Here is a 27,816-nt window from a genome sequence, read left to right on the forward strand (position 1 = left end):
AAAAGTCAAGCCTTTGCAGACACTTACTGTGCTGACCCTCTTGGTCGTTTAGGCATGGTTGCCGGACATGGAGATTTCGCTAGGAGGGGTGGCTTGTACGGTCCAGGCTTGTGGTTCAGTGCTGGCGAGGCCTGTGGTGGGAGATCTGGTGTTGGCCTAGTGCTGTGGCAGTAGTTTGGCACACTTGGGATGTGACTGGTTGTGTTGCCATGGCAACCCGGTGGACTAGGATTCAGCCCCATTTGCCTTTCCAGGTTGATGCAGATGGGCAGGGTGGCGGGAGACTTGAGGGTCACTGGAACATGGGGCTTATTGTCTCTGTGGTCCCCCCCAGGTAGGGTGGAGATGGACGTCATCTGCTTCTGTAGGCTGGCAATGGGAGTGGGAAGAGGGGTCTTAGGGCCCCTCACACTTCTCTCTGGGCTGTCCTTATTTGGGATGTCCTTGTGTCCATGGTGGTTGTGGCCGACCTCACCCAGCTTGAGTCGAGGTAAGAGCGGGGACATTTTCTTTGGAAGGGGGCTGGAGAGGGTCCTGTTGGGGACAGGGGCACGGGCAGGTTGGGGGAGACCATTGCAGAATCCTGACATTGATTCTTGTCTAAACTGGCATGGGAGTGGAGGAGGATGGTATGATGGTGGTGGGACAGTTAGTCTTCCTTCAATAGTAAAAAAAATAAGATATTCAGTGATAGGTACTAGAAACAGTAGGAAACATGTACTTCCTAAATTGCTGACAAATTTGTTGAGAGTTGAGAGACAATGTTTTTTCAGTGGTAGTTATCGTTTAGCTATAGATACAGTGCATTCGGAAAGTATTCAGACCCCTTGACTTTTTCCACTTTTTGTTTAGTTACAGCCTTCTTCTAAAATGGATTAAATAAATACAAATTCTCATCAATCTACACACAATACCCCATAAAGACAAAGTGAAAACAGGTTTTTCGAAATGTTTGCAAATGTATTAAAAATAAAATGATTTACATAAGTATACAAACCCTTTGCTATGAGACTCGAAATTGAATTCAGGTGCATCCTGTTTCCATCGATCATCCTTGAGATGTTTCTACAACTTGACTGGAGTCCACCTGTGGTAAATTCACTTGATTGGACATGATTTGGAAAGGCACACATCTGTCTATATAAGGTCCCACAGTTGACAGTGCATGTTAGAGCAACAACCAAGCCATGAGGTCAAAGGAATTGTCCATAGAGCTCTGAGACAGGATTGTGTGGAGGTACAAATCTGGGGAAGGGTACCAAAAAATGTTTGCAGCATTGAAGGTCCCCAAGAACACAGTGGCCTCAATCATTCTTCAATGGAAGAAGTTTGGAACCACCAAGTCTCTTCCTAGAGCTGTCCACCCGGCCAAACTGAGCAATCAGGGGAGAAGGGCCTTGGTCAGGGAGGTGACCAAGAACTCGATGGTCACTCTGACAGAGCTCCAGAGTTCCTCTTTGGAGATGGGAGAACCTCCCAGAAGGACAACCATCTATGCAGCACTCCACCAATCAGGCCTTTATGGTAGAGTGGCCAGACGGAAGCCACTCCTCAATAAAATGCACGTGACAGCCCGCTTGGAGTTTGTCAAAAGTCACCTAAAAACTGCCAGACCATGGGAAACAAGATTCTCTGGTCCGATGAAACCAAGATTGAACTCTTTGGCCTGAATGCCAAGCGTCAAATCTGGAGGAAAGCGGCAGGGACTGGGAGACTGGTCAGGATCGAGGGAAAGATGAACAGAGCAAAGTACAGAGATCCTTGATGAAAACCTGCTCCAGAGCGCTCAGGACCTTAGACTGGGGTGAAGGTTCACCTTCCAACAGGATAACGACCCTAAGCAAACAGCCAAGAAAACGCAGGACAGGCTTCAGGACAAATCTCGGAATGTCCTTGAGTGTCCCTGACAGAGCTCGAGAGGATCTGTTGAGGAGAATAGGAGAAACTCCCCAAATACAGGTGTGCCAAGCTTGTAGCGTCATACCCAAGAGGACTCGAGGCTGTAATCGCTGCCAAAGGTGCTTCAACAAAGTACTGAGTAAAGGTTCAGAATACTTATGTAAATGTCATATTTAAATGTTTTCTTTTTTATAAATTTGCTGTTTTGTTTTATAAAAAACAGTTTTTACTGTGTCATTATGGGGTTTATTGTGTAGATCGATGAGGGGGGGAAAACTATTTAATACATTTTAGAATAAGGCTGTAACGTAACAAAATGTGCAAAAAGTCATGGAGTCTGAATACTTTCCGGATGCACTGTATACATACACACTAATCTGCTTGATATGCAAATGATAGCCCTATTTGGATAGCCCTATTTGATAGCCCTATTTGGTAAAAGTCCATATTATGGCAAGAACAGCTCAAATAAGCAAAGAGAAATTACAGTCCATCATTACTTTAATACATGAAGGTCAGTCAATCTGGAAAATGTCAAGAACTTTGAACGTTTCTTCAAGTGCAGTCGCAAAAACCATCAAGCGCTATGATGAAACTGGCTCTCTTGAGGACCGCCACAGGAATGGAAGACCCAAAGTTACCTCTGCTGCAGAGGATAGGTTCATTAGAGTTACCAGCCTCAGAAATTGCAGCCCAAATAAATGCTTCACAGAGTTCAAGTAACAGACACATCTCAACATCAACTGTTTAGAGACTGTGTGAATCAGGCCTTCATATTCGATTTGCTGCAAAGAAACCACTTCTGAAGGACACCAATAAGAAGAAGAGACTTGCTTGGGCCAAGAAACATGAGCAATGGACATTAGATCTGTGGAAATTTGTCCTTTGGTCTGGAGTCCAAATTGGATATTTTGGGTTCCAACCGCCGTGTCTTTGTGAGACATGGTGTGGGTGAACAGATGATCTCTGCATGTGTATTTCCCACCGTAAAGCATGGAGGAGGAGGTATTATGGTGTGGAGGTGCTTTTCTGGTGACACTGTCTGTGGTTTATTTAGAATTCAAGGCACACTTAACCAGCATGGCTACCACAGCATTCTGCAGCGATACGCCACCCCATCTGGTTTGGGCTTAGTGAGACTATCATTTGTTTTTCAACAGGACAATGACCCAACACACCTCCAGGCTGTGTAAGGGCTATTTTACCAAGAAGGAGAGTGATGGAGTGCTGCATCAGATGACTTGGCTTCCACATTCCCCTGACCTCAACCAAATTGAGATGGTTGGGATGAGTCAGACTGCATAGTTAAGGAAAAGCAGCCAACAAGTGCTCATCATATGTGGGAACTCCTTCAAGACTGTTGGAAAAACATTCTAGTTGAAGCTGGTTGAGAGAATGCCAAGAGTGTGCAAAGCTGTCATCAAGGCAAAGTGTGGCTATTTGAGGAAACTCAAATATAAAATATATTTAGATTTGTTTAACACTTTTTGGGTTACTACATGATTCCATGTGTTACTTCATAGACTTGATGTCTTCACTATTATTCTACAATGCAGAAAATAGTAAAAATAAAGAAAAACCCTTGAATGAGTAGGTGTTCGAAAACTTTTGATCAGTAGTGTATGTACGGTCTCAAATGGATTGTGATGACATGCCAGTCTCATCAAGGGCTGTCTATCACAGTTATAGTACCTTTCAGCACCAAACTCAAAGATATTTATTATTTAGTACCTGTATAAGTTGGTGGGCTATCTGGTTTTTCATAGTCATCTTCATCCTCATCGTCTTCTTCATCCTCTAACATGTAATCTAGGCAAGAAAATGTGTTAGTCTACAGAGTTAATTGTATGAAACAATCATAGGCAGAAATCCCAGGGGGGACGGGATTTCCCCATCTTGGGAAAAATATGATTTGTCCCCCCCAATATATCACTGTAAACATAACTATGTAATTTCAATAATATTAATAATACGCAATGAAAGCACTTGTGCTGATTATAGACACTTAATAGCGCGTTTTTAAGTTTCAAAAGATTGCGACCTCCCCCGCCCTTTGCCTCACAATGATTTGATCCACTGCCAGTTCTTTAGCTGGCAAGGTAATAGAGGGTTCGTATCTACTGTCCGAAAGGCACATGTACGTAACTGATGTGAGGTTAATCCAGTCAATCCATAGCAGGTCCATAGCAATGTTATTTATTTATTTTTATGTTGGCAGGGTTCACACACTAGCTGAATTTGCAGAGCTAGCGCGCAAACTAAAGCAAACATTAACTATCAAGCTAGCTAGCACCTATTCCATTTATGTGGCGTCGTCAAATATGGAATCTTTGCTGTCGTCAGTTTATTCCAAGATTAGCATGCAGCTGTAGTGCTTCAAAGTCCCTGTGATAAGGTTAGCGATAAACTGAAGTCCAAACTGAACAGAACTACACTCTCTTATACCATTGTCTTAAATATACACTGCTCAAAAAAATAAAGGGAACACTTAAACAACACAATGTAACTCCAAGTCAATCACACTTCTGTGAAATCAAACTATCCACTTAGGAAGCAACACTGATTGACAATAAATTTCACATGCTGTTGTGCAAATGGAATAGACAAAAGGTGGAAATTATAGGCAATTAGCAAGACACCCCCAATAAAGGAGTTGTTCTGCAGGTGGTGACCACAGACCACTTCTCAGTTCCTATGCTTCCTGGCTGATGTTTTGGTCACTTTTGAATGCTGGCGGTGCTTTCACTCTAGTGGTAGCATGAGACGGAGTCTACAACCCACACAAGTTGCTCAGGTAGTGCAGCTCATCCAGGATGGCACATCAATGCGAGCTGTGGCAAGAAGGTTTGCTGTGTCTGTCAGCGTAGTGTCCAGAGCATAGAGGCGCTACCAGGAGACAGGCCAGTACATCAGGAGACGTGGAGGAGGCCGTAGGAGGGCAACAACCCAGCAGCAGGACCGCTACCTCCGCCTTTGTGCAAGTAGGAGCAGGTGGAGCACTGCCAGAGCCCTGCAAAATGACCTCCAGCAGGCCACAAATGTGCATGTGTCTGCTCAAACGGTCAGAAACAGACTCCATGAGGGTGGTAATGAGGGCCCGACGTCCACAGGTGGGGGTTGTGCTTACAGCCCAACACCGTGCAGGACGTTTGGCATTTGCCAGAGAACACCAAGATTGGCAAATTCGCCACTGGCGCCCTGTGCTCTTCACAGATGAAAGCAGGTTCACACTGAGCACATGAGCACATGTGACAGACGTGACAGAGTCTGGAGACGCCGTGGAGAACGTTCTGCTGCCTGCAACATCCTCCAGCATGACCGGTTTGGCGGTGGGTCAGTCATGGTGTGGGGTGGCATTTCTTTGGGGCTGTGCTCGCCAGAGGTAGCCTGACTGCCATTAGGTACCGAGATGAGATCCTCAGACCCCTTGTGAGACCATATGCTGGTGCGGTTGGCCCTGGGTTCCTTCTAATGCAAGACAATGCTAGACCTCATGTGGCTGGAGTGTGTCAGCAGTTCCTGCAAGAGGAAGGCATTGATGCTATGGACTGGCCCGCCCGTTCCCCAGACCTGAATCCAATTGAGCACATCTGGGACATCATGTCTCGCTCCATCCACCAACGCCACGTTGCACCACAGACTGTCCAGGAGTTGGCGGATCGCCACCTCATCAGGAGCATGCCCAGGCGTTGTAGGGAGGTCATACAGGCACGTGGAGGCCACACACACTACTGAGCCTCATTTTGACTTGTTTTAAGGACATTACATCAAAGTTGGATCAGCCTGTAGTGTGGTTTTCCACTTTAATTTTGAGTGTGACTCCAAATCCAGACCTCCATGGGTTGATAAATTTGATTTCCATTGATAATTTTTGTGTGATTTTGTTGTCAGCACATTCAACTATGTAAAGAAAAAAGTATTTAATAAGAATATGTCACGTTCCTGACCTGTTTTCTCTTGTTTTTGTATGTGTTTAGTTGGTCAGGGCGTGAGTTGGGGTGGGCATTCTATGTTATGTGTTTTTTTGTTTAGGTTCATTGTCTGTTAGCCTTATATGGTTCTCAATCAGGGACAGGTGTTATTCATTTCCTCTGATTGAGAATCATATATAGGTAGGCTGTTTCACACTGTTTGTTGGTTGGGTGATTGTCTTCCGTGTCTGTATGTATGTTCGTACCACACGGGACTGTAGCGTTTGTTTGTAGTCTGTACCTGTTCGTGCGTTCTTTGTGTATTTGTAAGTTCTCATGTTTTAGGTCAGTCTACGTCGTTTATTTGTTTTGTAGTTTGTTTAAGAGTTTTCGTGTTTCGTCGTTCTGTTAATAAATATTCTTTATGGATTCAACCTACGCTGCGTCTTGGTCCGATCCATGCTCCTCCTCGTCCGAGGAGGAGGAGGAATATGACGATAGCCGTTACAGAATCACCCAACCCAAAAGGACCAAGCAGCGTGTGAAACAGCAACAGGACCCACCTACACAGGATTTCTGGACATGGGAGGAAATACTGGATGGTAAGGGACCTTGGGCTCAACCTGGAGAATATCGCCGCCCTCGTGAAGTGCTGGAGGCAGCTAAAGCCGAGAGGCGGTGGTATGAGGAGGCAGCACGGAGGCGAGGCTGGAAGCCTGTTAATCAAGCCCAAAAATTTCTTGGGGGGGGCTAAAAGGGAGTGTGGCGAAGTCAGGTAGGAGACCTGCGCCTACTCCCTGTACTTACCGTGGAGAGCGAGAGTACGGGCAGACACCGTGTTACGCAGTAGAGCGCATGGTGTCTCCTGTACTTGTGCATAGCCCGGTGCGGTACATACCAGCTCCTCGTATCGGCCGGGCTAGATTGAGTATTGAGCCAGGTGCCATGAAGCCGGCTCAACGCGTCTGGTCTCCAGTGCGTCTCCTCGGGCCGGCTTACATGGCACCAGCCTTACGCAGGGTGTCCCCGGTTCGCCTACATAGCCCGGTGCGGGTTATTCCACCTCCCCGCACTGGTCGGGCGATGGGGAGCATACAACCAGGTAAGGTTGGGCAGGCTCAGTGCTCAAGGGAGCCAGTACACCTGCACGGTCCGGTATTTCCGGCGCCATCTCCCCGCCCCAGCCCAGTACCACCAGTGCCTACACCACGCATCAGGCTTCCTGTGCGTCTCCAAAGCCCTGTTCCTCCTCCACGCACTAGCCCTGTGGTGCGTGTCTCCAGCCCATTACCACCAGTGCCTACACCACGCACCAAGCCTCCTGTGCGTCTCCAGAGTCCTGTGCGTCCTGTTGCTGCTCCCCGCACTAGCCTGAAGGTGCGTGTCCTTAGCCCGGTACCTCCAGTTCCGGCACCACGCACCAGGCCTACAGTGCGCCTCAGCCGGTCAGAGCTGCCCGTCTGCCAAGCACCGTCAGAGCTGCCCGTCTGTCCCGAGCCGTCAGAGCTGCTCGTCTGTCCCGAGCCGTCAGAGCTGCCCGTCTGTCCCGAGCCGTCAGAGCTGCCCGTCTGTCCCGAGCCGTCAGAGCTGCCCGTCTGTCCCGAGCCGTCAGAGCTGCCCGTCTGTCCCGAGCCGTCAGAGCTGCCCGTCTGTCCCGAGCCGTCAGAGCTGCCCGTCTGTCCCGAGCTGTCAGAGCTGCCCGTCTGTCCCGAGCCGTCAGAGCTGCCCGTCTGTCCCGAGCCGCCCGTCTGTCCCGAGCCGTCAAAGCTGCCCGTCTGTCCCGAGCCTTCAAAGCCGCCCGTCTGTCATGAGCCTTCAAAGCCGCCCGTCTGTCATGAGCCTTCAGAGCCGTCCACCAGACAGGAGCCGCTAGAGCCGTCCGCCAGACAGGAGCCGCTAGAGCCGTCCGCCAGACAGGAGCCGCTAGAGCCTTCCGCCAGACAGGAGCAGCCAGAGCCTTCCGCCAGACAGGAGCAGCCAGAGCCTTCCGCCAGACAGGAGCAGCCAGAGCCTTCCGCCAGACAGGAGCAGCCAGAGCCTTCCGCCAGACAGGAGCAGCCAGAGCCTTCCGCCAGACAGGAGCAGCCAGAGCCTTCCGCCAGACAGGAGCAGCCAGAGCCTTCCGCCAGACAGGAGCAGCCAGAGCCTTCCGCCAGACAGGAGCAGCCAGAGCCTTCCGCCAGCCATGAGCAGCCAGAGCCGTCAGCCAGCCATGAGCAGCCAGAGCCGTCAGCCAGCCATGAGCAGCCAGAGCCGTCAGCCAGCCATGAGCAGCCAGAGCCGTCAGCCAGCCATGAGCAGCCAGAGCCGTCAGCCAGCCATGAGCAGCCAGAGCCGTCAGCCAGCCATGAGCAGCCAGAGCCGTCAGTCAGCCCGGAGCTGCCGTCCCTCAGTCCGGAGCTGCCGTCCCTCAGTCCGGAGCTGCCGTCCCTCAGTCCGGAGCTGCCGTCCCTCAGTCCGGAGCTACCGTCCCTCAGTCCAGAGCTTCCCCTCATTCCGGTGCTGCCCCTTAGTCCGGTGCTGCCCCTTAATCCAGTGGGGTTAATTTGGAGGGTGGTCATTGGGAGGAGGCTACAAAAGCGGGGATTGACTATGGTGGGATGGGGACCACGCCCAGAGCCTGAGCCGCCACCGTGGACAGATGCCCACCCAGACCCTCCCCTAGACTTTTGGTGGTGCGCCCGGAGTTCGCACCTTGAGGGGGGGGTTATGTCACGTTCCTGACCTGTTTTCTCTTGTTTTTGTATGTGTTTAGTTGGTCAGGGCGTGAGTTGGGGTGGGCATTCTATGTTATGTGTTTTTTTGTTTAGGTTCATTGTCTGTTAGCCTTATATGGTTCTCAATCAGGGACAGGTGTTATTCATTTCCTCTGATTGAGAATCATATATAGGTAGGCTGTTTCACACTGTTTGTTGGTTGGGTGATTGTCTTCCGTGTCTGTATGTATGTTCGTACCACACGGGACTGTAGCGTTTGTTTGTAGTCTGTACCTGTTCGTGCGTTCTTCGTGTATTTGTAAGTTCTCATGTTTTAGGTCAGTCTACGTCGTTTATTTGTTTTGTAGTTTGTTTAAGAGTTTTCGTGTTTCGTTGTTCTGTTAATAAATATTCATTATGTCTTCATCACCCGCTGCGCCTTGGTCCGCTCATTCACCACAAGACGACCGTTACAGAATATTTCATTCATTCAGATCTAGGATGTGTTATTTTAGTGTTCCCTTTATTTTTTTGAGCAGTGTATATAATGGTCTCGTTGCAAAAGCTAAATTGTCGCTAGTGAACTTTATTTTATTTTATTTCACCTTTATTTAACCAGGTAGCAAAGATTATAGCAAACACCACAGAAACGGAATTGGTGCTCGCTAGCTTTACAAATTCAGCTATTGTTGGAAGCCAGCCAATATGAAACAAACTATATTAAAATTACTAAAGGTTGCAGCATATGTTGTGTAAATGTGTGTGTGTGCAGCTAGGCCAGCCAGCCAGCCAGGTAGAAAAATGGCAGAAAAAAGTAAAAAGACGGACATCAGAGTATTTTCAGTACACCAAAACGCAAAGTAAGAACTCTAGTAGCCTAATATCTCAAAGACTAGTTGATAAAATGTTAATAAGAAAGAAGTGAAATGCTAATGGAAATGTTTCACAATGATGTCATTAGGCAGAGCAGGCAACAGATGGCACACAGACAGCAGAGCTGGGGACAGATATGCAGGGACAGATTGGCAGAGACAGGGAGTCTCAGGTTAGTTTGTTGAGTCTTTGTTTGGCAACATTATGAAAGGTTCTCCATTTTTTTAACTTGTAAAATAGGGACATAATTGGAAAATGCCATGGATACCCCCACTCTCAACTCAAACTGGTGACTAAACTAAGATTTGTTTACGGCAATGGTATTGCTGTTGTGATTAATTGTGTCGTTTTGGGTACCGGTAGTTAGGAGTACGGCAAACACCTTATTTCTTGTCTGTGAGTCAGTGAGGGTGGTGAAAGGGAAAGAGCCAAAGAGAGAGACTTCAGAGGACAGTGTCACAGCCACGGCAGGACCAGGTGTCACCCTTGTTGCCAGCAGCACCAGTATAGGGGACAGTGGCACAGCATTGTCCAGTTACCTCAGTGATGGCACAAAACCATATCAGCCACACCCACAATTTATAGAACCGCAAACTCTTGCCAACAGAGTGTTGACGTTTCAAGAGAGATGGTTTCGCGATTTCCTCTGGCTACATTATAATCCATCAATAAAAGGAGTGTTGTGTTTTCACAGCCAAGGGTTTTCAAGCCAGCCATCTTTTGGCCAAAGAGCAGATGCTGCCTTCATTAGTGCAGGATTTAGGAACTGGAGAAAAGCCATTGAAAAACTCACAGCACATCAAAACTGCCAAACCCACCGCCACTTTGTAATTGTAACAGCACACCAGCTAAATCCAATCAGTGTCCAGTTATCCAGCGCGTGGGGTAAACAGCAGGAGGATGCAAGGCATTGCTTGATGAAAATTGTTAGTTCGGTGCGGCATGTAGCAAGACAGGGACAAACCTTTAGAGGCCACACGGATGACAGTGGGAATTTATACCAGCTTTTGAAACTTAGGGCAGAAGAGGATGATCCCATTTTACTGAAGTGGTTAACAGAGCATACCACAATGTACACAGGCCCCAAAGCACAGAATGAAATTCTGAACATCATGGCCAATACAGTCATTCGAGGCATTGCAGCTGAGATTAGGTCTCTTCCGATTGTACAATTTTCATTAATTGTTGATGGTACTCAAGATGTCTCTGGTGCTGAACAGGAGAATGTCTGTCTGCGTTATGTTGACCATGACCTTGTCCCTCACGAGGAGTTTATTGGGCTATACAGGGTGTCGGAGACAACAGGCGAGGGCATTGCGAAGGTGGCAACTGATGTGTTGTTGAGGCTCAATTTGCCCATGTCTGGCTTACGTGGGCAGAGTTACGATGGTGCCTCAAACATGGCAGGAAAATACACAGGTGCACAGGCAATTGTGAGGAGGCAGCAGCCATTAGCCCTCTATGTCCATTGTGGAGCACACTGTGTAAATCTGATTACACAGGCTGGCTGCTCAGCCCCCCACTGATCCGGGATTCCCTTTCCTGGGTCCATCAGTTAGGTGTCCTCTATGGCCAGTCAGGAAAGTTTAAGAGCATGTTTGAATCAATTGCCACGTCCAAAGATACAAATCTGACCACCCTGAAACCCCTATGTCCAACAAGGTGGACTGTGCGGAATACTGCTATTAGAGCTGTGCTAGGACAGTATGAGAGGGTACTAAGCAGCCTAGAGGAGATGGCAAAATCTGCATCCAAGACAGCTTCAACTGCCAGTGGCTTATTCGAGCACTTCAGCAAAGGCAAGACTGTGTTGGGCCTCACACTTGCCTCTGCTGTTCTTGGAGAGCTTGAATGTCTAAACATTTCACTGCAGAAGAAAACTCAGACTGTCTCTGGTATGCAGGCTGCAGTCGAGTGTGTGCGGTCATCTCTTAGGGCAGGGGTGTCAAACTCATTCCACGGAGGGCCTAGTGTCTGCAGGTTTTTGGTTTTTCCTTTCAATAAAGCCCTAGACAACCAGGTGTGGGGAGTTCCTAACTAATTAGTGATGTTAATTCATCAATCAAGTACAAGGGAGGAGCGAAAACCCGCAGACACTCGGCCCCCCGTGGAATGAGTTTGACACCTGTGTCTTAGGGGCACGAGAAATGATGGAAGCTACCTTGCACTGTATGAGAAAGCAACAACATTGATTGACTCTATTGAATCCATTGAGACGCACTCAAGACGATTTGCTGGCAAAGCAGTGGATCACTATAGGGCAGAAATTTTTAAAGTGTTGGATGGTGTGGAGGTTCAGTTTGGCGACCGTTTTGACCAGGACAGTCTAAACGTCCTGCAAAAGTTGGAAAGAGCGCTTCTCACGAGGGAGTTGGATGAGTCTCTAGATCAGTACCCAGAACTGAACATAGATTCTCTTTCAGAACAGATCCCTCTCTTTCACAACAAATACCCCTCTAGCAGCAGTGGAGAGGCAGCAGAGGTCCTCAGGAGGCTTCCAGGTTGTTTGACCAAGTTGAGGTGCTGATCAGAATTTTGTTTGTGGTGCCAATGTCTTCATGTGAGGCTGAGAGGAGTTTCAGTGCACTCCGCAGGTTAATGACTTGGCTACGGGCTAGCATGGGCCAAGAGAGACTGACAGGCTGGACAGTCTCAAGAGGGAAAATATCTGCCAGCAATTTGTTGGATCCATTGAAACCCACAAACATATGTTTGGTTCTTTTGCTCAGTAGTGTGTATAGCAGTGGTTCTCAACCTTTTTTGGGTACTGGAACCCCTGCATATTTTGAGGCAAGGTTTTGAGCGGTCCTCAGGGACCTCCCCTCTATATTATATGTAAACTTACTGGAAACCTTGTGGTACTGACTACATTCATTACAATTTTTTATTTCACGGACCCCTTGCAATTAGTCCATGGACCCCTGTTTGAGAACCCCTGGTGTAATTGATATTTGTTCTTTTGTTTAGTAGTTTTCAGTACACTTACAAATTATTTATTTCATGTTATTTTATTTAAAATTGCGTACTTTGTGCGACATACTTGTCCATAGCTGTTGTTTGAAGAGTTGAGACACTGACTGAAGGATATTTTGTTTGATTTATTTGGGTTTTTCATTGAAGTAAGTTATTTTTCTTTTAGAACTGTACTTATTTTAGGCTTTTTGTTCTTGTAAAGATATTGTAGTAGATTCAGGCCAGTGGCACATATTTAATGACTATATAAATGTATCAGAAAAAGTCAAATTAAAAGGTCAATTCAATACGGAGACCAACTTTGTGATGGTTCTCAATGGAGATTCTTTTAGATGTGATCACACCATGTTCATTGTATTTATGAAAACTACACCCATACAGTGTACAGTACCATTGCCACCTACTGGCCTTTCTTGATATTGCTGGTTGTAAGTACAAATACCTGCATACATACTGGACTGGTAAGGAGCACTGCTATAACTATTATTAGTAGTAGAATTATAATGATTTAAACATTTGAACAAGTTGGGAAAACCCTTCAGTTAACTACTGTACCTATCAATTATCCAGTTGTAGGAATTATGGTTCCTCAATATACATTTAACATATTACAACGTAGGCTATGTGTTACAGCACTACTTTTGGTGTCCCCCTCAGGAATTGCTCTTGAGAAAATGTAATGTAATTGTCCCCTCCAAGGTTGATATCAGATTTTCGCCCCTGGAAACAATGTTGTGAGTCCTGTCACTTACTGTCTCCTGGGTCATCATGGGCATAGGTTATGTCCATGGGGCACTCTATCGATCCATAGAAGCTGTCCGCATCACTTTCAGAGTCACTATGTCGACAAAGAGAGGACCACATCAATCACCTTCTATTGAATTGATTCACTGATCATGCATTCACTGACTCCCATTCATACTTTCTGTAACACAGCAAGAGATATCCTACGAGATCAAACCTGCATGCTCAGAAAGTTAATCGGAGCCAAACTGTCTACCATTTATCAGAAAGAGCAAGTGACCGCAGATGATATGTTTGTGTGAAGGGATGTGTTGACTTACTTTGTAAAATGTGAATCCCTTCTGTCATTATGGTGATCAATTTCTTTTCGCAGGTTTCGCATCCATTTCTGTTAGTAGACAACAACAAAAAATCGGGATTACATGATCTATGTATTGCTGTAATGTTACTAGGGATGTGAGAGGTTCTGTACATATCGCCTCTCACCCTTCTCTCTTCCTCATTGGCTGCTGAGAAGCAATAGGTCCGGTGCTTCTTACTGAAGTGGACGAGTTTGAAGGGAAACACGTTACTGGAGGTGGTCTCTTCTGCTGCCCTCATCACCCTGCCAACGAGAGAAATAGAAACTGAAACCACACGGTGGAGAAGACCACATGCACATACATTATAATAGATACACAGACATAGGAAAACACAGTGCGGTAAGCCTCCTCACTCTGACCAATCCGATTTCACATTTCGTAGGTTCAACCATATCAGTGGTTAACTCATTTATTACTATTACTGTCACATTATTGCTGTGACAAACATTTCATGCCGTCTATGTGATATTGTGTGCTGTTGGAGCTGTATGGGCCTGCTGGTCTGGCCATGTTTCAGTGTACCAGGCTGCTCAGCTGTAGAGAATTCCCCCTTGCGGAGGGCAGAGTCATGGTTATTGTTGTTATGGCTGAGATTTGTGGGTGTTTACTACTACTACTGTTGGTAGTAGTTGCTATTGCTATTCCCTGTAACGTTATTACTGAGTTATTTCTGTTTGTACAAATGGCTAGCTGGAGCTCGTCTGAGCGATTGGCTGGATATGCCCTCACCCGCTAGTAACTTCTGCTGATTCATTACGCTCTGCCCACTATAGTGTTGTCCTGTCAGAACTGGATGTTAAGGCCCATATCTATACACTTTGTCACCACAGACACAAACACACGTGCGGACACATCTGCTTCCATATGAAGATGTTTATATGATTGTGGTTATGTTCGATGGCTGCACAACACTTCAAGATAGAAAACCGGAATGGGAGAGTCCGTCAATACACAATTTGCATCTCCTCGAGACGGCAGGTGATCCTGCTCTGACATGAGGTGCGCGGGGCGGATCCCTGGAAAACTCCCCAAGCTCCCTGAATGGTTGAAATTGTGATAGGTGACTGACAGGTCTGAAGGCCAGTCAAGTTAAGAGGGCAGGCCTTTTTTACAATGTTGCATGTTCAGGTAATATGTTTATATGTATTTTTAGTTGAAGTCGGAAGTTGACATACACCTTAGACAAATACATTTAAACTCAGTGTTTCACAATTCCTGACATTAAATCCAAATCCAAATTCCCTGTCTTAGGTCAGTTAGGATCACCACTTTACATTAAGAATGTGAAATGTCAGCTTTTTTGTCCTTCATCACATTCCCACTGTGTCAGTAGTTTACATACACTCAATTAGTATTTGGTAGCATTGCCTTTAAATTGTTTAACTTGGATCAAATATTTCGGGTAGCCTTCCACAAGCTTCCCACAATAAGTTTGGTGAATTTTGGGCCATTCCTCCTGACAGAGCTGGTGTAACTGAGTCAGATTTGTAGGCCTCCTTGCTCGCACACAGTTTTTCAGTTCTGCCCACAAATGTTCTATAGAATTGAGGTCAGGGCTTTGTCATGGCCACTCCAATACCTTGACTTTGTTGTCCTTAAGCCATTTTGCCACAACTTTGGAAGTATGCTTGGGGTCACTGTCCATTTGGAAGACCCATTTGCGACCAAGCTTTAACTTCCTGACTGATGTCTTGAGATGTTGCTTCAATATATCCACATAATGTTCCTCCCTCATGATGCCATCTATTTTGTGAAGTGCACCAGTCCCTCCTGCAGCAAAGCACCCCCACAACATGACGCTGCCACCCCCGTGCTTCACGGTTGGGATGGTGTTCTTCAGCTTGCAAGCTTCCCCCTTTTTCCTCCAAACATAACAATGGTCATTATGGCCAAATAGTTCTATTTTTATTTCATCAGACCAGAGGATATTTCTCCAAAAAGTATGATTTTTGTCCCCCACGTGCAGTTGCAAACCGTAGTCTGGCTTTTTTTATGGCGGTTTTGGAGCAGTGGCTTCTTCCTTGCTGAGCGGCCTTTCAGGTAATGTTGATATAGCACTCGTTTTACTGTGGATATAGATACTTTTGTACCTGTTTCCTCCAGCATCTTCACAAGGTCCTTTGCTGTTGTTCTGGGATTGATTTGCACTTTTCGCACCAAAGTACATTCATCTCTAGTAGACAGAACGCGTCTCCTTCCTGGGCGGTATGACGGCTGCGTGGTCCCATAGTGTTTATACTTGCGTAGTATTGTTTGTACAGATGAATGTGGTGCCTTCAGGCATTTGGAAATTGCTCCCAAGGATCAACCAGACTCATGGAGGTCTACAATGTTTATTCTGAGGTCTTGGCTGATTTCTTTTGATTTTCCCATGATGTCAAGCAAAGATGCACTGAGTTTGAAGGCAGGCCTTGAAATGCATCCACAGGTACACCTCCAATTGACTCAAATTATGTCAATTTGCCTATCAGAAGCTTCTAAAGCCATGACATCATTTTCTGGAATTTTACAAGCTGTTTAAAGGCACAGTCAACTTAGTGTATGTAAACTTCTGACCCACTGGAATTGTGATACAGTGAATTACAAGTGAATTAATCTGTCTGTAAACAATTGTTGGAAAAATGACTTGTGTCATGCACAAAGTAGATGTCCTAACCGACTTGCCAACACTATAGTTTGTTAACAAGAAATTTGTGGAGTGGTTGAAAAACAAGTTTTAATGACTCCAACATAAGTGTATGTAAACTACCGACTTCAACTGTATATATGTCACGCCCTGACCTTAGAGAGCCTTTTTATGTCTTTATTTGGTTTGGTCAGGGTGTGATTTGGGGTGGGCATTCTATGTTTCTGTTTTCTATGATTTTGTATTTCTATGTTTTGGCCGGGCATGGTTCTCAATCAGGTACAGCTGTCTATCGTTGTCTCTGATTGGGAACCATACTTAGGTAGCCCTTTTCCCTCCTTTCAGTGTGTGAAGTTAACTTTGTTTGTGGCACATAGCCCTTAAGCTTCACGGTTGTTTTGTATTGTTTATTGTTTTTGTCGGCGTCATTTCTAATAAAAGGAATATGTACGCTCACCACGCTGCACTTTGGTGCACTTCTTATGACGGCCGTGACAGAACTTCCCACCACAGAACTTCCCACCACCAAAGGACCAAGCAGCGTGGTGAAAGGGACTCCTGGACATGGGAGGAGATCCTGGACGGTAAGGGACCCTGGAGGCAGGCTGGGGAGTATCGCCGTCCAAGGGAGGAACTTGAGGCAGCTAAGGCAGAGCGGCGACGATATGATGAGGCAAGTCAGCGAAGCAGGCACGAGAGGCAGCCCCAAAACATTTTTTGGGGGGGGCACACGGGGAGATTGGCGGAGTCAGGTTATAGACCTGAGCTAACTCCCGTGCTTACCGTGGGGAGCATGTGACTGGTCAGGCACCGTGCTATGGGGTGATGCGCACAGTGTCTCGAGTGAGCATTCACAGGCCGGTATGCTCTGTGCCAGCGTCCCGCATTTGCCAGGTGGAAGTGGGCATCCAGCCAGAATGGGTTGTGCCAGCTCCGCGCTCGAGACCTCCAGTGCGCCTCCACGGCCCAGTGTATCCGGTGCCAGCGCCAAGAACCAAGCCTCCAGTATGTCTCCCCAGCCTGGTGAATCCTGTGCCTGCTGCCAGAACCAGGCCTCCTGTAAGTCTCCCCAGCCTGGTGAGCCCTGTGGCAGCTCCACGTACCAGACTGCCCATACGTCTCCTCACTCCAGTGATGATCCATGGCGCGAAGCCTCCAGCGATGATCCATGGCGCGAAGCCTCCAGCGACGGCCTCCAGTCTGGAGTCTCCAGCGACGGTCCCCAGTCCGGAGTCTCCAGCGACGGTCCCCAGTCCGGAGTCTCCAGCGACGGTCCCCAGTTCGGAGCCTCCAGCGACGTTCTCCAGTCCGGAGCCTCCAGCGACGTTCTCCAGTCCGGAGTCTCCAGCGACGGTCCCCAGTCCGGAGCCTCCAGCGACGGTCCCCAGTCCGGAGCCTCCAGCGACGGTCCCCAGTCCGGAGCCTCCAGCGACGGTCCCCAGTCCGGAGCCTCCAGCGACGGTCCCCAGTCCGGAGTCTCCAGCGACGTTCTCCAGTTCGGAGCCTCCAGCGACGGTCCCCAGTCCGGGCCCGCAACGAGGGTCCCCAGTCCGTAGGCTCCAGCGACGTTCTCCAGTCCGGAGCCCCCAGCGACGGTCCCCAATCCGGGGCCCGCAACGAGGGTGCCCAGTCCGGGGCCCGCAACGAGGGTGCCCAGTCCGGGGCCCGCAACGAGGGTGCCCAGTCCGGGGCCCGCAACGAGGGTGCTCAGTCCGGGTCCCACAGCGAGGGTGCCCAGCCCGGGGCCCGCAACGAGGATGCCCAGTCCAGGGCCCGCAACGAGGGTGCTCAGTCCAGGGCCCGCAACGAGGGTGCTCAGTCCGGGGCCCGCAACGAGGGTCCCCAGTCCGGGGTCGGCGACGAGGGTCCCCGCACCAGAGGTGCCACCAAAGTGGGGTGAGCCAGTGGTGGAGCGGGGTCTACGTCCCTTACCTGAGCCGCCACCGCGGATAGTGCTCCTTCTGCTCCTCCTTGCACAAAGGCGGAGGTAGCGGTCCTGCTGCTGGGTTGTTGCTCACCTACGGCCTCCTCCACGTCTCCTGATGTACTGGCCTGTCTCCTGGTAGCGCCTCCATGCTCTGGACACTACGCTGACAGACACAGCAAACCTTCTTGCCACAGCTCGCATTGATGTGCCATCCTGGATGAGCTGCACTACCTGAGCCACTTGTGTGGGTTGTAGACTCCGTCTCATGCTACCACTAGAGTGAAAGCACCGCCAGCATTCAAAAGTGACCAAAACATCAGCCAGGAAGCATAGGAACTGAGAAGTGGTCTGTGGTCACCACCTGCAGAACCACTCCTTTATTGGGGGTGTCTTGCTAATTGCCTATCATTTCCACCTGTTGTCTATTCCATTTGCACAACAGCATGTGAAATTTATTGTCAATCAGTGTTGCTTCCTAAGTGGACAGTTTGATTTCACAGAAGTGTGATTGACTTGGAGTTACATTGTGTTGTTTAAGTGTTCCCTTTATTTTTTTGAGCAGTGTATATATATATATTTTTTTACCCCCTTTTCTCCCCATTTTCGTGGTATCCAATTGGTAGTTACAGTCTTGTCCCATCGCTGCAACTCCCGTACGGACTCGGGAGAGGCGAAGGTCGAGACCCGCGCGTCCTCCGAAACACATCCCAGCCAAACCGCACAAGCCGCAAAAAAGTTCCCTGTGTATGTTATCTCTCTGTGAGGTTGCTTTATTCCTTTGACCGGGAAAGGTTTTCAATGAGTCACAGACCAGTCAAATTGCTATATTAAAGCTCTATTTATGCAAGGCTAAAGTAGAGAGAAGAGACTCCAGATGTGTAATTACACAGTTACACAGTTCTAACGCTACCCCTATGGTACTGCAGCATGCGCCTTCAGGGGGAAGCAGTAGGAGGAGGAACTAAATTGATCACCACAGGCTAGGATTCCTTAGTATCCACTTTCACTTTTCAAAATTTCAAACAAATATGGAAAAGACATGGTTTAACAGTGCTGTCTCTATTACTGACTTGTCACCTATGTAGGTGACTTGTCACCCCCCGTGTTAGGTATTCGTAAGCGAAAACTCATGACCTTTATAGAGATGATCTCATTTAGCAGAAAGTGGCACACCAACACTTAAGAAATGCTTTCATTGTCAGCAGACTTTCTCGTCTGATCAGGATTTCTCAGCCTAAAAACTGATTGCAAAGGACAATGCCAGCTGTATTTCAAACATTGATAATCATATGTAGGCCTATGTGAGAATGCCAACATGTCTTGCCAAAGTCTATTCAAATTCATGTGCAAATGACAGCTGCATGACAATAGTGGACACCGACCTGTTGTAGCCATTGAGAGAGAAAGCTCCTTGCGGTGCAGGACTGGTACTGCTCTTGAAATAATACACACATCCCCCGTGGAGGATTATATAGCGAAGAGGCCCTGTAAGAAAGAAAGATAACGTAAGGAAAGGTCTCACACATACAATAACCTAGGTATCAAATCAAAGTTTATTTGTCACGTGCGCCGAATACAACAGGTGTAGACCTTACAGTAAAATGCTTACTTACAGGCTCTAACCAATAGTGCGAAAAAAAGGTATGTGTTTGTGTTTGTGTGTGTGTGTGTGTGTGTGTGTGTGTGTGTGTGTGTGTGTGTGTGTGTGTGTGTGTGTGTGTGTGTGTGTGTGTGTGTGTGTGTAGGTAAGTAAAGAAATAAAACAACAGTAAAAAGACATTTGAAAATAAGAGTAGCAAGGCTATATACAGACACCGGTTAGTCAGGCTTATTGAGGGAGTATGTACATGTAGGTATGGTTAAAGTGACTATGCATATATGATGAACAGAGAGTAGCAGCAGCGTAAAAGAGGGGTTGGGGGGGGCACACAATGCAAATAGTCCGGGTAACCATTTGGTTACCTGTTCACGAGTCTTATGGCTTGGGGGTAAAAACTGTTGAGATGCCTTTTTGTCCTAGACTTGGCACTCCGGTACTGCTTGCCATGCGGTAGTAGAGAGAACAGTCTAAGACTGGGGTGGCTGGGGTCTTTGACAATTTTTAGGGCCTTCCTCTGACACCGCCTGGTGTAGAGGTCCTGTAGAGGTCCTCGATGGCAGGCATCAAGGACCTCTAGCAAATATAAAGAGTTTCATTCTAAAATGCTATATATCCATTTTCAGACATGTTGGTAAATTTAGTCTTTATTGTTTCAAGAAATTATGAAAGAGATTGGTGTGTTCTTTCAATATCTAATCATGGCATGAGGTCGTTCAATGAGAGACATCAAATTGGCCCAGCGTCGTCCGGGTTTGGCCGGGGTAGGCCGTCAATGTAAGTAAGAATTTGTTCTTAACTGACTTGCCTAGTTAAATAAAGGTTAAACAAACAAACAAAAGAAAACATGTATTTGTTTAAAATCTATCACTTGATGATTTATTTTCAGAGACAAATAATCAAGTTTGTTTTGCAAAATGCTATATATCCGCCTCCCTCTCAGATAAATAAGAAGCACTGCTAGGATTTATACAGTCAAATATAGCAAATAACTACAAGAAATGTACAAATGATACATTTGTGACATCAATATTTATTTATTTTTAAATCAATTAAATACAGTAATATGAGATCTGTATGTAAAACATTTACATTTGACATTTTAGTCATTTAGCAGATGCTCTTATCCAGTGCGACTTACAGTAAATACATTCATCTTAAGATAGCTAGGTGAGACAACCACATATCACATATCAAATACATGTCACGCCCTGACCTTAGAGTTCCTTATTATTTTCTATGTTTGGTTAGGTCAGGGTGTGACCCGGGTGGGAAAGTCTATGTTTTCTATTTCTTTGTTTTTGGCCGAGTGTGGTTCCCAATCAGAGGCAGCTGTCTATCGTTGTCTCTGATTGGGGATCATATATAAGTTGTAATTTTCCTTTTGGGTTTTGTGGGATCTTGTTTTCTGTTTAGTGTGTCTGCCTGACAGAACTGTGCACTTTAGTTTTCACGTTTGTTATTTTGTTTGAGTGTTTTTTGAAATGAAAGAATCATGAACACTTTCCACGCTGCGCTTTGGTCCACTCTTCCTACCACCAACGAGAGCCGTAACAATACCGGATAAGAACATTCCATTCCAGATAAAAAATGAATATATAGCGTTACACATCTAAAATCTATGAATAAAACATCTGAGAACAGTAATATTTTACACACACATGAAGGTACCCATAAGCAATCAATTCTGATGAAAAAACACAAATGTGAAAAATAGGTGGATATCGCGTTTTGGAAATGAACTTCATATATTGTTCCTAATTTGATGAATCTCCAACCCTGCTCGGGGGCTGATGAACTAAACGTTGTGATGAGATGAAAGTATGCAGTGCAACTCATCTCAGACCTTTGTCAGAATCCCTTGGTACAGTGCACATTAATGTGCCATGAAAGTTATATATGTAATGTAATGTTATGTACTGTAGGGCTACTCACACTTCATATGGCTGAATTGGCTCCCTCCCTTCTTGTGGAGGTACCCAGAATGGCACACACCTCCTGGCATGGTGAGCAGGTTCTGGGCACCGATGGCCCTCATTGGGACAGGCCAGTAGATCTCTGCTGAAGCCATGTTTCTGAGGACAGGGAGAGAGAGAAATAACACATCAAATTACACATCACAGAGCTGGCAGTGGTCTGAACGTATCTAACTTGACATTTCTGAGATGCAACGCTAAAATACTCGTTCAGCTGCTGCATTTCTCGTTGAACCCAAGTCTGACAGTGAATTCTAAATCTGATTGCATCAAAACAGCAGCATGTCAATGAACAAACGGCACAAGGACTTGAGAATGCGGACCACGTTAACAAAATATCAACAATCAAAAAGAAGTAATACAACTTCCCATCACAGCTTCAAAACACCTCAGTCCTTGAAAGCATCTTACATCCGGACCCAATAACTTTCTCTCCACCTTGAAAGTTACAAGAAACACCATGACAATTCTACATACACTCTCAGAAAAAAAGAGTTCCAAAAGGGTTCCCCCGGCTGTCCCCATAGGATAATCTTTTTTGGTTCCAGGTTCCATGAAGGACCCTCTGTGGAAAGGGCTTTACATGAAACCAAAAGGGGTTCTTCAAGTGAACACATCCAAACAACCCTTTTTGGTTCTAGATAGCACCTTTTTAGCAACTTCAAATGAGCAAAGGGGTTCTCCCATGAGCACAGCCGAAGAACCCTTTTTGCTTCTAGATCGCACCTTTTTTTCCTAAGAGTGTAGACTTAGAAACAAACAAACAAAAAATAAACACCGCAGCCAACAAGTCTGCTACCCAATCTTAAACCCCAGTCATAATAGCTGGGTGCCCCAGCAGCAGCTTAGAGAACACACTAAGGCAGACTCAGAGACACACACACCACACTCTCCTCTGAATCTCTAAAACCCTAATACAGCCGAAAACCTGCAGTCTCAAACCTTGACCCTAAACCAGACAAGCAAACAGGAAACTGGACGTTTCCTCTGTAATGTGTCTCATGCCATTTCAGAGCTGTTGATTGCACCCTGTGTGGTGTGCTTCCTGCTTGGCAGCCCTGTGTGCCTGCCTTGTCTTTCCTTGGCCTGGCGATGGCTGCCTGCCTTCTGGGAGGGACAACTCCCTCCAGACACAAAGACAAATATACTAACAAGGGAAGAAAAATAGGCAATTTTACACATTTTTACAAATGACTGCCGAGCACCAAAGGAAGGCATAGGGTTTAACATGTAGATCCAAGGGACAGGTGCAGGGGAGTAGGGTCTGACTGTTAGAGGAGGATGGAAACGAGGAGAGGGTCTGACTGTTAGAGGAGGATGGAAACGAGGAGAGGGTCTGACTGTTAGAGGAGGATGGAAACGAGGAGAGGGTCTGACTGTTAGAGGAGGATGGAAACGAGGAGAGGGTCTGACTGTTAGAGGAGGATGGAAACGAGGAGAGGGTCTGACTGTTAGAGGAGGATGGAAACGAGGAGAGGGTCTGACTGTTAGAGGAGGATGGAAACGAGGAGAGGGTCTGACTGTTAGAGGAGGATGGAAACGAGGAGAGGGTCTGACTGTTAGAGGAGGATGGAAACGAGGAGAGGGTCTGACTGTTAGAGGAGGATGGAAACGAGGAGAGGGTCTGACTGTTAGAGGAGGATGGAAACGAGGAGAGGGTCTGACTGTTAGAGGAGGATGGAAACGAGGAGAGGGTCTGACTGTTAGAGGAGGATGGAAACGAGGAGAGGGTAAGCTGTATCCCCAGAGTAAATCAGAGGTCGTTGAACTTTCCAAGAGGAAACAGCCAGGCAGGGAGGTTCAATAAGGATGCAGGAATGTAGCTTAGTCTCCAGGCAGCAGGTAGCCTAGTGGTTAGATTGTTGAGCCAGTAACCAAAAGGTTGCTAGATCAAATCCCTGAGCTGACAAGGTAAAAATCTGTTTTTCTGCCCCTGAACAAGGCAGTTAACCCACTCTTCCTAGGCTGTCATTGTAAATAAGAATTTGTTCTTAGCTGACTTGCCTAGTTAAACAAAAAAATAGTCGGATTAGCGGATCAGGCTGGGGAAGAAAATGATGAAGTATTTCTGCAAATGCCTGTAAAATGTGTTTATGCTCCCTCTCTTTAGTGTCTAAATTGGACTCTGATGAGGCAAGCAGATTGGAGTGTTTTGGACGCAGCAGGGTGTCTTGGTTATTTCTGACCTGTTTGTGGTGTCTGCTCGAAGAACAGCAGCCTTCATCTGTCCTGCTGCCACCCACCTTCTGACGTTTGTGTAGATTCCACTGGGAAGCAATAACCACTGTTCAAAAGGCATACAGGGTGTGGGACCTATGGACGGATTCACCCTGACTGCATGCTCTGACTATTTGTGGTGTTGGATATGTGTGGTTGTAAAGAGGACAGATAGGTAAAATTAGGAACTTTACTCTCTTATTTACAATGGAAGACTGCATGAGCAGAATGGTCCCTTAGTTTGCATAATGCCTAACTCATTGCAGTTAATAACAAACCTTATTAAAGGGCATCTATGTGGAAAATACATTGGAGTTGCAAAAAGTCATCAAGGGTAACATTTCAACCACGGGATTATGTTATCATGGTAATCAATTTTCAACATTGACAAACCTTTATTAAATATGTTGAATTTCCACCTTTGAAAATAACAGTAAGCTGGGCATAGTAGTGAGACAGAAACACTTATCAGGAATGGAGAATTCCTTTTTTGCCAGGAACTGAAATGTAAACAGGAGTGGCAGGTATAACATACCAGGTTATTATTCAAACCTACTTCCTACTGCTGCCATGAACAATCCACAGGAAAACTACTCAACATAACCCATGGTTCTAGAGGAGAAACTAAATGAAACAAAAGTACAATGTCAACGATTCACAGTGTGCTCTCACCTACTGTGAGACACATTCTCTGAATGACTACTCATAACAGGTACAGTGAGCAAAAGATCAGTATCCTTAACTGTATCATAACCTTTGACGTACATGTCCCAGCCACAGTGTTACCAAACGAGAGAGGCTTTTAGCACGAGCACATGGGCCATCACCAGCTAGTGAGCTGCACATCATTGGGTGAGTCAGTGAAACTGGAAAGCATTTTTAGGACTATCATTTCCTCCTCATATTGTAGCATACAACAGGGGCGCAATATTGGTTTTAGAAGTGGGGGGGACATAATTAGTATTATATTTTTGTTTTATCCACTCGGATAAACACTCCAAACAGCCTACCCGAATGCTCAGAGGCGTCTGCATGGTCCTAAAGCACACCTATGCCTTGTTTTGTATCACATTCCAATGATAAAACTGCCACATTTTAGAATTTGTCCCCAGTGAAAGTTGCGCTCCTGGCATACAATATGTATCTCCACATACCTAGGCCTAGACTATTGATGGATTCAAGACAAAGTCGTTTTCATTGATCTCAGATTCTCAGTTTGTCAGTGTCAAAGTAGTCTGTCATTTCGATCATTTGTGCAGTATTATGGGGCTTTCAAGACAAATCGGAACTCTTTAAAAATTCAGAGTTGGATGACCGTTCAAAGCTAATTTTCCCAGTCGGAGTTTGTTTTTTCCCGATTTCCCAGTTGTCTTGAATGCACTGAAGTCGGAAGTCGGGGATTTCCCAGCTCCGAGTTCCCAGTTGTTTTGAACGCAGCTGTAACGGCAGTCTACTTCGTCCTCCTCCTCAGACGAGGAGAGGCGAGAAGGATCAGAGGACCAATGTGCAGCGTGGTAATTAGACATAATGAAATTTAATAGGACAAAACAAAAACACGATACAAACTGACAAAACACACTAACCGTCACAGTCCTTGCTGGTGCAGACAAAACACAAAGACAGGAAACAACCACCCACAATCCCCAACACAAAACAAGCCACCTATATATGATTCTCAATCAGGGACAACGATTGACAGCTGTCTCTGATTGAGAACCATATCAGGCTGAACATAGAAACAGACGAACTAGACACACAACATAGAATTCCCACCCAGCTCACGTCCTGACCAACACTAAACAAGCAAAACACATAAGAACTCTGGTCAGGACGTTACAGCAGCATTAAAAAAAGATTATGTCATTATGTCTCCAGTCATGTAAAAGGACGTAGAATTGCATGAAATGCGTTTATTTTCACGGACCCCAGGCCACTTTTATTTCCCCCCATGTGTGCAACTTCTGTAAGTCCCACTACGCAAATGTGATGATATTCATGCAATGCCCCCCAGGTCAACCCCATCTCACACTCACTTTTTGTTCCGGCACCTTCCAATTCACAAATGAAGCACTGTGAGTGCCCGTGAGAATGTGATCATGTTTCGTGTAAACAGGACTCAATATGACTAGCACACCATTTGTTGGATGTAAACAGTTGAACACACAAAATAACCGTTGCTTTATAACTCCCAATAAAATAAGCTGTCCAGCAGTGCCCATCATTGTTGGGAAAGGATGATAGTTGAAACAATCATAGCCATCCTCTTCCACACCAGTAGGGGTATTTATCATCAATACCAGGAGCTTGAGATCAACTGAACCTCAATGGCACCTTAATAATACAGTCATCTTTCTCTTTCACTGCATCACCAAATACTCAGAAACTGAGTAGGTAGGAAAGTAGGTAGGAAAGGAGGTAAGAAATTCGGTAGGAAAGCAGGTAGGGAAGTAGGTAGGAAAGTCAGAAAGAATTACGCCACTTACATGCTATCCCGTTCCCAACACATTCTCACACTGGGCTCGCTTGCAAGGAGAAACAACATATTTTTTCTTACTGACACATCCATTGATGGTGCAGGGCACTTCTCGCTACCATGTTATCTCTGACAGGTCACGGAGACTGACGGAAGACAGGGACAGACGGACAGACCGCCAGAGTGTGCTGGTGTATAGATATATAGATTGATACTCCAGACAGACAGAGCCTGGAGGGGCAGTCTGTCTGTGGTCTGAGGAACTGCCTGCCTGCTCAGACGCATCGACTCATTTCCGGAGGGCCTCGTCTCAGAGCCCACACTCCACATTGGCTGACGTGCCTGAGCAGCTACTTCCCGCTCTGCGAGGTGGAGCTGCTGATTGGACAACACCCTCATGCCTTTAGCCCATCAGCCAACAGTGCCACAGTGCTGAGTGTTGGAGGGACTTTCCACCTCCAGCACCATGGAGCAATGAAATGGACACAAACAAAATATCCTGAGAGTGCCACTATGACCTATAGACAGAACACCATGTGTCCTGTATTCTACAGTGTGTATCCAAATCACATGCATCGGAGAGTAATACACTATATCAACCATGTATAATAACATAAAATATATATATATTACACAGTAATAGCACTAACTACTTTCTTACTTTCTAGTGTCGTTTGATCCACATCCTGTGTAGTCCCAAGACCAATAGCCTAATAAAAGACATAGCTGGTAGACCAGGAGGTTAGCTTCTGGTATTAGCATGGCCTATTTAGAAGTGATCCATGACTTTCCAAGGAAATACCTAAACAATAACAGTTTATAGATTTGAAAGATGCTGCACAAGGAAAAACACTGTTCCATAGATCTTTCCATAAAACAGTCTATTAACATAATCGGCTGCTAAATTCTGTTTATTTGACATGAATATGGTACTTACCCATTGAGACCTGCAGAAGAAGACTGCTCTCTCTTCTTAAGATCTGTGGTTTGCAGTGAACACTAGGCCACTTCCTGCACGCCTTTAATGCCATAAAGTGTGGTGACACCCTCCACATTTAGAACTCTAAGGCAACGTATGTGCACACTCAGAACACTAAGACCAACTTGTCACGCCCCCATGTCTTTAGACCATTTACTAAATGGCATTTAGTCCCACCTGCATGGGCCATTGAAGAGAAATATGCGCTGCCCAAAATTTGGATACATTAGATTCAAAATAATACAATGGTGTGATAAACCTATACTTTATATAAGGAAGTTCATTTTGCACGGTTGTTCCACTGTCAGTAAACTAAACCTTTGAAGTCGAACATCTCATTTGATACAGTATCAAAGCCATTGTAATAGTACAATCATTTATGTGCCCATGTTATCTATGGACTTCTTTCATGTTAGAGAAAATATACAGTAAGTGAGTACTCCGAATGCAATCAAAACTAAAGACAAGCTGAACAGCAGAATAATGACCCACACTGTACATGGCAGTAGCCCAACTATTACAATTTCTCCCATGTTGCTTATAGTAGTCGTCTGGGTCAAGGC

At 46.2% G+C, this 27,816-nt stretch overlaps 1 protein-coding gene across 1 annotated transcript; it reads right to left on the bottom strand.

Moving 5' to 3' along the window:
* Positions 1–23: 23 nt before the first annotated feature.
* On the bottom strand, positions 24–26,673 carry LOC120025606 (SH3 domain-binding protein 2-like). The gene is made up of 8 exons (XM_038970155.1): positions 26,546–26,673; positions 21,544–21,683; positions 19,394–19,496; positions 13,583–13,700; positions 13,417–13,484; positions 13,105–13,190; positions 3,631–3,708; positions 24–658 (listed from the first exon to the last, which is right to left on the bottom strand). The coding sequence occupies exons 1-8, from the start codon at positions 26,671–26,673 to the stop codon at positions 24–26; spliced, it is 1,356 nt and encodes a 451-aa protein (XP_038826083.1).
* Between the last annotated feature and the right edge of the window lie 1,143 nt (positions 26,674–27,816).

This window comes from Salvelinus namaycush, chromosome 31 (assembly GCF_016432855.1).
Source record: "Salvelinus namaycush isolate Seneca chromosome 31, SaNama_1.0, whole genome shotgun sequence".
NCBI classification, from domain to species: domain Eukaryota; kingdom Metazoa; phylum Chordata; class Actinopteri; order Salmoniformes; family Salmonidae; genus Salvelinus; species Salvelinus namaycush.

Coding starts and splice junctions, on each gene's coding strand:
- LOC120025606 (XM_038970155.1), bottom strand. CDS start 26,673: ATGAGGGTGTTGTCCAATCAGCAGCTCCACCTCGCAGAGCGGGAAGTA. Junction 13,191..13,416: donor AGGGATTCACATTTTACAAA/GTAAGTCAACAC, acceptor TTGTCGACATAG/TGACTCTGAAAGTGATGCGG. Junction 659..3,630: donor TAGCCCACCAACTTATACAG/GTACTAAATAAT, acceptor TTACTATTGAAG/GAAGACTAACTGTCCCACCA.